General features: G+C 35.4%; 1 protein-coding gene across 3 annotated transcripts in view; it reads right to left on the bottom strand.

The window, feature by feature from the left end:
• SYT14 (synaptotagmin 14) overlaps positions 1 to 13095 on the bottom strand; it is a gene marked incomplete at both ends in the record, with an annotated part of 52767 nt that overhangs the window by 16610 nt on the left and 23062 nt on the right. For all 3 annotated transcript variants that reach the window (XM_084201595.1, XM_084201596.1, XM_084201594.1), the window contains 2 exons: positions 1641 to 2090; positions 3948 to 4216. In XM_084201595.1, coding sequence (XP_084057721.1) covers positions 1641 to 2090; positions 3948 to 4216 — 719 coding nt within the window. The remainder of the gene's footprint in view (positions 1 to 1640; positions 2091 to 3947; positions 4217 to 13095) is intronic.

The following is a 13095-nucleotide window of genomic DNA, read 5'->3' as shown; positions in this document are numbered from 1 at the left end:
GATCCCTTCACTTTCTACCAATATTCCTTATTCTTGTTCCAACCCCCAAACACCGAGGGGCAAAAAATGCTGACACACCATGCCTTACCATAATAGAAATTAAGGAATAACCTTATCATCTTGCATGCCTAATGGAACTTGTTTTTATTCTGCCTGTCAGGAAACCTCAAGAAAATAATGCTGAAGAATGACCAGTGTGCACGTGGGATATGCCAATCAGTGATATTCATGGCCCATTCACTGCCCTTTTTCACAGAATTTAGTAAATTTTATACACAAACCTATGGAAAACATACAAGTTAAGCAAGTACCTTTAGAATATTCAATGTTTTGGGTCATGGGGTGCTTTTTTCCAAGCTTTGAAACTAGCAAACTTTTCACTAAGAAAGTTTGCTCTAGAGGGGTGAACCATTTCATCCTTAGATTAGACTGATTTGTGCTTCTTAAGGAACCATAAGGAATCTGCTCTACTGTCAGTTGATCCTCCACCAGAGCCATGATTTAACCTCAGCTTTTACTAATAAGTCATTAAATACAACAGCCTTTTATTTTGAGTCTTTGGCAATACTCATGTTCACCAGAAATGCCATTTCAATCGATCCAAATGTTTTTTTTCAAAACGCAGAATAAATTAATTGCTTTGCTTCACCTAAAAAAAATTTCCCTTTCTTTCCCTTCTCCCCCTCTTTTTCTTTTATTGTTTAAAAAAAACCAAAACAAACCACAAAATACATACAATGACCAAATGCAGATGTCCTTGATAATCATAATTCCCCCCCCAAATATATGTGTAATATAGCACACATGCAACTCTTAAGCAAGCAACACTCAAGCACTCCTAGTCCAGGATGCCCAGACCACAACATAACAAACATTCTCCTCCTGGACAAAAGCATACTTAAATTCTTACAACAACAAAAAAGAAGAGGGTGACCACTGCTACTTTAGTGTTCTTCTGTGTTTGTTGATAATGATACCTATGTTAATCCTTAATTATTGTTGCTTTGCTTTATTAGAAATATTATTTGGGGGACAAATAATTTTGTTCATCAGATAGATAGGGGTTTTTTTTTTCAGAAAAAAAAAATTCAATTTCAACTACTTTTCACTTCAGACTGAACCAGAAATCAATTATTTCCAAGGTTCTAATGTGAAGTTATTAAAAATTGCTTTATACTCTCAAAATTCTTCTTTCTTATCTTTCTTTCTTTCAAAGAAAATACCTATTTTCAACCAAGACTTAATAGCAACAGATGGAGGACATTTGCTAGTACAGCTTCTTTTTTTTCCAGTCTGGTGTGTTTTTCTTTTTAAATTGAAGTGCTGCAGGTGGTAAAGATAATACTATTACATACATATACATATCTATATGCAAGGAAACATACATTCACCACTATACCATTATTTATGGACTGAAAATTTCTAAGTAATTAAAAGAAAAAATAGGGCCATCTTTTGCAGGTGGAAAGTGAATGCACTTACAGAAGCTCTAAGGAAATTTTCATTGTGCTAATGCAGTGCTGTGATTGTTCAAAAAGCTGAGTGGATGTGATGACTCTATAAATACACGCACTATTCTTATTCAGAATTCAGGACACTGTATCTCACTGCATTCTTATTCTGCCTCATTTAATACTTACAGGCAGACTGTAAGAAGGCTCCAGTATCACTGGCACTGACATCTTCCCTTGAAGATTCAATTTTGTCAAGTAAAAAATCTTTTCTCCCACAATCCTTTCCTTTTTCATGCGCCGTACGCTGTACAGTCGAAAGCGAACTGCATAATTCCCAATCATCTCAGACTCGACGTGATTAAATTTGAATGTCTCTGTGAAGACAGGGCACGGTCCCCGCTGGATGCTGGTTTTTGCTCTCTGCTTCTTTATAGGGAGAAGAACTAGGTGTACTTGCCACGAGCTTCCACCTGTCCTGCTGTATGTTGGAATGTCTGTGACAGCTGTCACTGTCACCAAAAGCTTCTGTTCTTGTGAGTCATAGTCAAAAGTCACATCCAGTGTGCCATATTTAGCTACTGGCTCAGGATCAAAAGGTTTAGGAAGCTGTGAAGATGATCCTCGAGCTGACATATCCTGAAGAAGAAGAGAAAAAACCCCATTTATTTATTTATTTATTGTGTTCTATTATTAAATCTGGCATGGAAATTACGGTTTACTCCAGACAATATGAAGGCACTATGATCTTTTTGTTCATTTCCTAAACAAGGTTATGAAGCACTGAAAGCCCAAGGAGATGGCTGTCTGGGAGTCAAGATGAAATCAAGTCTTTACCTGGCCAATACCACCAAAAGCCAGGAGCCAATCAATCTGAACTAAGATTGAATTAAACTGTAATAATCTCTTCTTCTGTGCCTCACATGTTAAAAAGTATGTACCTTTGTTACAAGATAAAACCACCTTATTTCACATATTTTACACATGCATTTTAAAGTTCACCTATTTCACTGCTTGAAGAGACACCTAATGATTGAGAGCACAGTGAGATGCCAGCAAAGAACACAGGAATTACAAACCTTACACACACAGCTCCTGTTGCAGTCTGCAAAAATTATATGAATATGCCAAAAATTATCATAGAAACATAAAATCACAGAAAATTTTGGGTTGGAAGGGACCCTAAAGATCTTTCAGTTCCAACCCTCTGCTGTGGCCAAGGATTTAACTCTCGTGGCTTTATTCATGTAATTTTACCAGAACTGTAGAAGATGCATCCGTTTTGAACTCATTTTCTCAGCTCTCTGTAAACCACATTCAGTCCTAAAATTGCATTTTAAACTTAAAATTCAGATGGTTTATTGTCATTTCAAATTCATAAAATATTGATCCCCTATAAAGTTACAACAGCCAGTTTAATAGGGACATTGAAACAGAAAATACTTACAAATACAGGTCAACCCACTGCTCATGCAATAGATTATTCCAAGTATGTAAAACAAAGGTATTTCAAGTGTGTCTTCACATTATGAAAGATAAGCTTGTTTACATGAACAAAACAGATGCCAAGACAAAGCCTTCTGGGCTAAGAAATGTTCTTATTTTAACCTGGCTGCCAGGTAGCTATGGGAATGCATGCCTCTAAAGGCTTCACTCCCGAAGCTTTGAGTGGCTATAAAAAAGCATTGGCAGCATTCTCAGTTCTTACTGAATATGCTTACATTAACGACTGGAGTGACACAAAAGGGGAAGGCCTTGCAGCTGGGCCTTCCAGACCTTGCACCAACACCCCAGGTACACATCATCAACTACCAACAGGGCTGCTTAGACAGAAACATCAGGGCTGAGCTCTAAAACACACTTCAAAACTTCTGGTAGCAACGAAAGACAAATTTGTAGCAAAAGAGCTTCTTCTGCGCATGGCATCACTAATTAGACTTCACCCATAGATGTCAGTGCAGTAACTGGTTGTTAAAGGCATTTAAATGAAATAAATTTATAAAAAGTTGGTTTCTTCATAGAAGAAAGTACATAAATAACATTACAATCTATAGCACAAAAATAGGATCATTAAGTGGGCCAAATCACTATACAGCATCAACAATTGAAAAAAAAAAAATTTTGCAATATCTTTTTTTTCATAAAACTTATTTTACATTATGGGGTGTTCAGTTTGAAAAAGCAGTAACAGAACTTTTATTTGGGTTGTCTGAAAAATCATGTGGAAGAATTTTGACCACAGTCCTTACAGCGTGATGAAGTTTTCTGACTGGTTTCAAACAGTTTAAAAAATAATTCACTGTTACTGGGAGCTGGTTTGAAAGCTAAGGTGCCACAAAGGTAACTACAGCAATCTGAGCAATCTGAAATCCTAGTGCCCTATTTTCTGACAAACTACTTTTTTTTATAATGAAATGAACAGGAGTATTAGTGCCTGTGTAACTGTGCATTGATCTTTAAAGAAGTGCTTCACCACACCCAACTATTTCCATTTACCTCTGGACTAAGAACCGCTGTGCTGTCACTGGGAACATCCTCTTCATACCCTTTGTTATGAAAGCTTTCTATTTCATGTCCCGTGCTTCCCTCACTTGGGCACTTATATGAACACCTTGGGCTGTTGCTGCACTGGGAATATTCACATTTGCTGTCTCCGACTTCGGAAGGTGTACAGGAGAGATGAGGGGAGCCACTGTCATCCTGGTATGGAGGCGGCTGCAGCTCATCCAGTGGAGGTGTTCTTCTCATCCTCTGAATGCAGTTCGCTGAGAATAAGGGAAAATGCTTTGCTTACTTTCTGATTGTTTACCGTTCAAACAGTTCTGTGGAAAATGTAAATCTAAATGCCCGGACAGAGAATTAAAAAATCTATGTATGTCCTTTTTTTTTAAACTTTACATTTCAAATCAGATGAAAAATACTACTGAAAAAAAAAATTGATCAAAATGGAAATGAATGATCTCTCAGATGAAAGAAATTTAGATAAAAGCAAAGTTTTAACTGTATAGTCAGAATAGATTGTGTAAACCACATGTAAATAAATATAGCACGGATATGACATGACGAAAATTCAAGGCTTGAATTTCAGGGATGCTTACCTTGCAAAAACCTTTGGATATCTTAATTCAGATACCGTGCGGATGGAATGTAGGCCAATTATGGAAACAAAATGAACTCCCTAAAGCCATGATATCAAGCTGATTACCTCCCATGCAGTTGCCCACCAGGGAGATACTAAATTAAACTCTGAAGACAAGTAAGGTACTAAAAAAGACAACCTTTCACACAAATGAACTCTGCTCACCAGTGAATTTAAAATGTGAAGCAGTGTCTCAGATTCCTTATTACTTGTTAAGGACAACTAAAGGCTATGTATCCAATGTCTGGAAGTTACACACTACCTCTAGTCACTAAAGACAGTGGAAAAAGGATCATGAGCAATCTTGTGCTTGGGATGAATACTTGATGCTGATCATCTTTGCTTTTCACACTAGATAGATAGATAGGTATAAATGTGGTTATACATCTCAGAAATTAAACCTGATGCATGGCTACAGACACAGAAAGTTAATTCAAAATAATTACATTTCAATTTTTTATCTCATATTTTACTATGCAGCATTACACAGTTGAATAGAATTGGGAAAAGACAGCAAGGTGTACAGCAGCTGAAATGAAAGGAAAATCAAGGACAGGTAAAGAACTGTCTCAGATTTCATTTACATTTTCTGTAGAGGTTTCAATGAAGATTTCAATGTCCCTGACATAAAGAATTACCTTATACATAAAAATTTCAAAGCAAAAATGTTTTCTGGTGTCAAACATACCATTTCACTCGCAGAAAAACCTACCAAACAAGCAAGTTAAAGAAAGTATTAACTGGGGAATGCAGAGCTCTTCTTTATTTCAACATCTCCTAAAAGAACCATAGCAAAAAAGTAATTAAAACACTCCTACAAGAGTCAGGAACCCTCTCATCTCTGATAAACCCATCAGAGCCAGCTTGCCATTCAGAGTGACTCCAAAACACTATTCCAGCGCTCCTGCAAAAGGTTTTCTGCTGTTAGTGAGCCAGTGCTACTAACTCTTGAACTTCCAGTCTCCCAGGGCTGGAAAAAAAACCAGACAGCAGGGAATTCCATACTTGAATTGTAGTCATCTGTCTAGCAGATAAACATGAAAACTCACCTGTGATATTAGACAACTCATGCCCATGAAACTAGAGAGACATAGAACCTAAACTGATATTTTAATCATAATAAAATAAAGATGCATATCATTTGACTGCCTATACCATGAAAACTGGACTTCCTTGTCATAATCTATATCATTAAATATTCTAGAAAATTCAGAAGAATAGCATTTCTTCTCATTGTTGCCAAAAGACAACAAACAGCATTAAATGAGACGGTAACCACCTGGCAGCCCTGAGTTTCTTTCTGTTCACTTGTCATCAAGTCTGATAAGAGTTTTTAACACCCAGCTTTTCCACAGTCTAATGAAATGAAAGTATGTCCAGGTAGTTATCAACACCATTATTGTCTTACATGAGTAAATAAATGACTGTGTGACTCAGTTTTTCACTTTGATGAACTCCATTATTTGTCCCTATGGGAAAACTGTACAGGCTGTGTGACAGAAAAGGTGCTTTTAAAGTAGGCATGGAAGAAGTGAAGACAAAATTCTTATTAACCAGCTATGATTCAAAAATCTCAGAAAAAGCTAAAACACTGGGGCAGGTTTTAACTACATATTTTTCAAATTTCAGTTGAACAAGCTTAAATAGCATGTGAATTTCTAAAACAAGTATCTGGGGTTAAAAATCTAGAGACACCTCTGTCTGGAGAGTTATAAACTGGTTTTGAACAACAGATTTCTCTACAAAAAAAAAAAAACAAGAAAGTTTTCAAATTCATTCTCAAGGTGAAACTGTCTCATTTTAATTTCCCCCTCCCCATAGTAAATGATGCAATAAAATGAAATTTTTTTGTTACAGTTCTTTGAAAACCATGAAGATTTGAATTCCATCGAGACATTCTAATGACTGATGATATCAAAGCCAAATGATATCACAGACAGTAGTGAATACAGCAATACTAAATACTGGGTATTTTCCTTAAAAATTACTTAAAAGTAGTGACAACCTATCTAAAAAAACTTTGCATATGTATCAAAGTTTAAAGTACAAATTCACTGCTAGTGCTTGCTGGCTTATCACTAATTGTATTGGAGAAGAACATTTGGAGCTGAAAGGCAAGATGATCTGAAATATGTGCATATTTACACATGAAACCCCTGTGTGTTACACACCTTGTCCTTTTATTTAAGGTGCAAGTTTCAGAAACAGCTATGTATACTTCTGCACTGTGACAGAGCCAAAGAATACCTCCCAAAGACCACTGACTGTGGCTAGTAACATCTGCTAAAGAGTTACAAGCAAATGGGTACACTGAAAATCTGAAATCAATCATTGCATTGCTTCTATGCAATTTTCAAGTCACATAGAAAATACTTTTTGTAAATTCAGTTGTAAATTAAATTAATCATATTAAACAACCACATCACCTGGGACTAGATAGGGTAAAAAACAAGCCAGCATATGTCCCAAAAGTGGAAGTAAGATACAATCATGGAGAAATCAAATAAGGTTTGTCTGAGATTCCTACCAGCCAGAAAATGGCATAACAGAGAAAAGACAAATAGAAAGAAAGAAGAATAGAAAGACAGAACCGTACATTCAGTTCTCCACCCAAAGTATGTGAAAATACTAGGCATTCTCATGATATGAGTAAAGCTAAATTTGTTTAGTAATGAGTATTTGGTAAATTCTAAATTGAGAGTACAGTGTATTTGTGTCAGTAGGAAGATCTGAATAAACACTTTTTAAAGGGATAACTGCATAAATAAAAGTTTTCATCCTCCCTCAGTCGGCAGGGAAAACACTCACTTAATGGTGATAGTAAGGACCTTGCTTAATAGCTGAGGAAACCAGAACATAAATGAAATACCTGACAAACCTGAGCAATTAGCATTTTGCTGGTAGACTCAGAGATTACAGCATGAAAACTGTCATCAGCACATTTAAGTCAGAAGTAAATAAATATCTTCTTTTTAGTATTGTCTGTTAAGCAGTGAAGGTTTATCTGTTTTCCTTAGCCCCCGTAGGACAGGCTGCAAGTCAAAGGGGATGATACATACCTTGCCATCAACCTCAAGAGACTCCCAAGTTAAATCTGACATAGCAACCTACGCCGAACTGAGCATTCCTGCAACATACAATTGGTAACTATGAGAAAATCTAGAAAATTTTAAGTCATTTTGCTGGCAGGGAATCAAAGTTTAACGATGCAGAAGTTTATCATAAGAAATGCTTTTGGTTTTCAGTTACTACTTGAAATTGCTTCTTCCAAAGCTGCTCATTTCTCCTCTCTGTTCTGGTCTCTCATGGACTATGCCAGGCTGCATGTCTCACCATGCAGCTGGTGATGTCCTTTTCCCATGTTTACAGGATTTATACTTTCCTATTGTAATTAATTTTCCCAAAGGTTCACAGCAGCAGCACCAACCCAGTCTCCTTTAGCCCATATTTCCTGAGTAATTCCAAGAACACCCATCTCCTAAAAAGGAAAAAGAAACTACCCTCGTGCCTTTAATTCCCCTGTCTCATAAGCCATCATTAGCTACACTTCTGCAGCTTCGAGTTCCTCACGTACAGTACTTCTTTAAAAATTCACATTGTTGTGGGTTGCAATGGTATCACAACACCCCTACTGGAATCTGGCTTCCAGTTACTTTAAAATAATCACTTCATAAATCAGTAATTTTTGCAAGTCATATTTTGTAATTGTCAGAATATCTTCATACTCAAATGGTACCTTTCCTTTCTCTAATATATCTCTGATCACACTCTGTTACATAATTATTTATTTTTTTAATCAAACATAAATTTCAAGTTTTCAAACCTTCAAGGGGTTCTATGTAAATGTTAAGACAATTTAAATAAAACATAAAATGAAATACATGTTTAAAAATTAAAGAAACCTTTCTTATTCTGAATGATTAAATACCCTTAGAGATTTCTGATAGGCAGCACAGACAGTCCAAATGGAATTTTCATGTTTGAACTTTTCTACCATCCAAAAATATTATGTTGAATGAATTACCCCACATTACAGGGAGTATAAATATAAACATTAAATATTGAATGAAACCTCAGGCCTCTCCTTCCTTTAAAATTAAAAGCTTACATGCATTTTTGTGAGGACAAAACCCAAATTATTTCACAGAACAACAAATTACCTTGGTATTATTTTATTTCTTTTCCAAAAGAGTTATGGCATGAGTCATGCTCAATGAAAAAAGGGCAATATAGGAGTGGTATGTGGTCATTGTGGACAACAGAAAAAAAATTCTTTGTTTTTGCATTTGCTTTCCTCTTGCATTTGCCACATTTTAGACTTCTACTCGCAGCTGAACTATCTTTCACATGAGACAATTCACCATAAACAAGAAAAAGTATCGTTATCTGTTTGACTGGGGTTTTTTCCCCAATAATAGATAACTCTGTTTCCTAATATTTAGAAAATTCCATACACTATAAGCTTACTCCCAGACCTATGGAGATCAAAACAGCATTGCTGTCATTTACACCTGATGTCACATGAAGCTTTTAGCACTGCATTTTCCTAACTCTCTCAAGCTAATGCTACTGGTCATTCATGTAATAAAAATGTTCTCATTTGCTTTTTAAATAAAGAAATTCAAAATGATAGAATTATCTTTATGTCCAATCCTTAGAACTTCAATTTTCTTCCACAGGAAAGCTCTAAGACCAACTGAAACACACAGTATTTTTTTACTGTGTCTGATTACATCTTGAGCCTGTAGAATTACAATTGCATATTTTTTCCCTAAAAAAGAAATTTACTCTTTGCTCTCTGTACTTACTATAGCACTTCTTATTTGTAAGAATTTATGGTCTGTTTTACAGAGCAATACAGAAAAGCCCAGCACTAGTGAAAAAAAAAAATCTCTTTCCAAAATTAGCGCCATTTATAACATTTTGAGTATAAATACATTATTAAAAGCATTATCGTGAACTAGCTGTCAAAGACATTCTTTTGTTTCCTTCCCAAATATTTTACTCATCTTTCAATGAAAATTATACATTGCCATCTATTGAATTAATTTGTTTTCAATTTAAGTATCATTCCCTGGTTCCTTATAGAGCATTGATATTAATTGGAATAGGAAGGAGTTCTGCTACCTGGTTCTGTATTTCTACTTTTCAGTTGTCCACAATACATCTAAATAATACTTAAATCTAATGGCTCAATATTTTTAATATTTTATTGACAGGAATATCAATATATCAAGCTCCAGAATACCTTTTTTAATTTTAAAAACTCTTGTTTTCCAAGACCCCATTCAGCTCTAAAGCTTTTTGAAAGCTGTGATCTTTAAGAAGTGAAATTGTTTGCTTCCCTTCCATAATTATATTCCCTTTGATAAAGCACATGCTCATTCAGGTAGAAAAATATATTTTCTGTTCCATTTAGATGCTGGTTACACTTTTACTATTTTTATAAGCAGACAAATTTCCTTTACACTTCTTTTTAGATCACTATGTTGGCTAACTTAATAAATGAACAGGTATTCCTATGCACCTCTGCTCACTATTTTTTCAAAAATATCACTTCCAAAAAGGTAGTAAGTTAAATGAATTCATAGAATCTTCCTTTTATTTATTCTTCCCTCATTTAAAATATGCTAGAAGTCCTGCTTGCTGAGGGTGATTGACAACCAGCTTTGAAATCTTAGGAGTATCTTGGTGACAAGGAAATGCCTTTTATCATCTCTGTGAAAATTCTCCCAAATTCGGCTCTCTCACCAGCATTTATGGGTGCTTTAGGGAAATTCAGAGCTTAACAGCTAAAAGCTTTGAAAACTCCCCCCACTATAAAGCATCCCAGGCCCCTGAGAACCCCAATTTCTCACCAGTATGTGCACAGCAGCACCTCCCTCATACCTCCAAACAGTAGCAGCAGGATATGGGCTTAGGAAACATTTTCCTGTCATTGCTATACTTCTTTTGAGTACAGTTATCACCTTAAATTAAAGCTAAAATTCCAGTCCAGTTTAATTCTACTACAGCTGTGATATTAAGCACAGGAATTGAGCAGCAGTAAAGTGCTGAAAAGGTGAAAAAGATCCCACAGAGGTCTAAAATCAATTCCCAGTGAAGTATTGTAACACACAGCTAATATTCCTGTAATGTTCCTGCTTTCACTCTGTTCAGTCTCAAATGAGGAAACAAAGCATGATTAGAAAGCAAGATGAATGTGTTGTGTGGATAATTTTCTCAAGCATTTTAATGTTTTTGCATCTAATTTCAGGCACATTTGGTTTTATATTTGACAAAAATAAAATAATACAAAGTTTTCAAAGTGACACAAAACTCCCCTTTCAAGATCTTAATTCATTTACTGATATTCACAAGATGTGTTCAGCAGTATATACAATACTTACAGTATTTGACTATCAGAATTCCATCATTCTTTTTTCCATACTTCTATTTGAAGTAAAATAAAACTACTCTCTAATTGAGAACTCCTTCTGCAACTTAAAATAACTTCATGGTTTCTTAAAAATATCTCTACCCTACAGCTGCATTTTGCAACTAAAAAAAAAAGGGCATAAAATTCCCTACCATTTAAGCTTTCTATTTATTACTAATAAATAGAAACAGGGGGAAATGAACCATAAAAGATACTTTGCATCAAGAATTGCTTACAGAATAGGAACACAAAGCTTGATTCCTCTGCCTTGTTTTCACAGCATTTTTGACTGCAAAGGATTCTCTGTTGGAGTGAGTTACTAACAAAGCAGCACTACAAGGATTATGCATAAACCATTTCAGCAGGGTTTAAATTTTCTGCCCATCTACTTCAGCTAGCTATATGATCACAATTTGGCTATCTCATAGCTGTTAACAGAGATATAAGTGAAATATATATTATGGTGGATTATGGTAGTGTTATAATAGTAGAAGTTAAAAGGTTTGGCATTTTATGGATGGAGAACTGAAGTACAGGGTGAAAACAAGATAATAAAGATTGCTGTGAATCTAGCTCAGAAGTGCCCCTCATCACAGAAAGCTTTCAGAGAACTGTAGAACAGAAAAACAGAAACCAAGTATTTTATGACTAGTACTCTAGCCACTTCTTCTGTTGTTTTTGAGGGTTTGGTTTTGTTTGCTTGTTTTTTTAATTTTTATTTTTTATACTTCCAGCTTTAAAATTATTATTAATCTAAAATTCACTTGAAATTAATACCACCACCAAAATGAAAAATTCCCATAAATATAACACCATCAACATGAAAACCTCCCATATGTATATATACCCCCAAAGAATTTTCCAATATCATCAGCTTTGCAGTGGAAGAGAAGGAACAGAAAAAATAAATCATGCAGGTGGGAAAAAAGGTACAGGGAATAAGGAAAAAAAAAGGCAAAAGGAGAAAGTAGTGCAGTGATTCAGAAAAAAAGAAAAGTGGTTTGTTGTCAAATAAACAAAGAAAAGAAATAAAGAAAGAAAAGTTTAGTAGATCTGCATAGAAAATGAGAGCATGCAAAGAGAGAAATAAAGAACAGACAAGATGCAAGCAGGAATGAAAAATTACAAACAGGTAAAATAACAAAGCAAAAATGACAGAGGAAGAAAGGTGGAGGAATGGGAAAATAAAACAACATATGACATGCAAAAAAGTAGTTCAGATCTGAGAAAAAAGCAATGTCAACAGAGCAAAGAGATAAAAGAGAAAACAGTGATGTCTGATGGGTGGAAATATCCATATTTGTAGGTGGAAATCTGCACAACCTAGAGAACACAGCTAGTTACATTCCAGGAGAGGCAAGACACTTCCCACAATTAGCATTTATTTTTGCATTTATATTTTATATTTATTGCTATTTTTCCTTTAGGTGGGAAGACAGTGGTAATTATTCAGATCCTAGAATTGCAAAGGACCTTGATTTCTCTTATCTGTTCAGGCACTTTCTCTCCTTCTCTCCTTGACACACTGGCTTGGTGACTTGATCTAGTACAATGAACTGCCTTCCCTGCAGTATATTAAAGTATTTCTGGTAAGTGTTCTAGAAAAATCAGATTGTTTTGTTTTGAAACAGCTCTCATAACTTCACCAAATAAAAAAGCAGCTAGAACCCAGAAAAAAAATCTACTCTGATCTCAGTTTGCAGGAGCGCCTAACAGGTCAACAATAGAAGAAAACGTCTGTGTAGGGTCAAGAAATCCTCTAAAACCTTTCAGATATTAGTGTCTGTAGAAAGTTCGCTTAGGAATGGTTCTGGTATCATTTACAGAGCCAACTCTACAGAAAAAGAAAGGCAAAATAGACACTGTGAAATCACAGGAAATGGATATGCTTCGAAACCAACGTATCTTTCCTTCACACACCCAGTAAGAGGGCTAAGAATTCACAGAAAAGGCACAGATTAACCAGCAGGGAGCATGTCAGTCTGTTCTGCTCACTCCAGCAAGGCCTCAAACAAGTTTCTCCAGGCATAAAAAACCCCACAATTATTCAAAACTAAATTTCTTGCTTTCTTGCACTTCTTTGCAGT

This window comes from Fringilla coelebs (genome assembly GCF_963513975.1).
Source record: "Fringilla coelebs genome assembly, chromosome: 3".
Classification (NCBI taxonomy): domain Eukaryota; kingdom Metazoa; phylum Chordata; class Aves; order Passeriformes; family Fringillidae; genus Fringilla; species Fringilla coelebs.
This window is presented reverse-complemented; position numbering and strand designations above follow the sequence as displayed.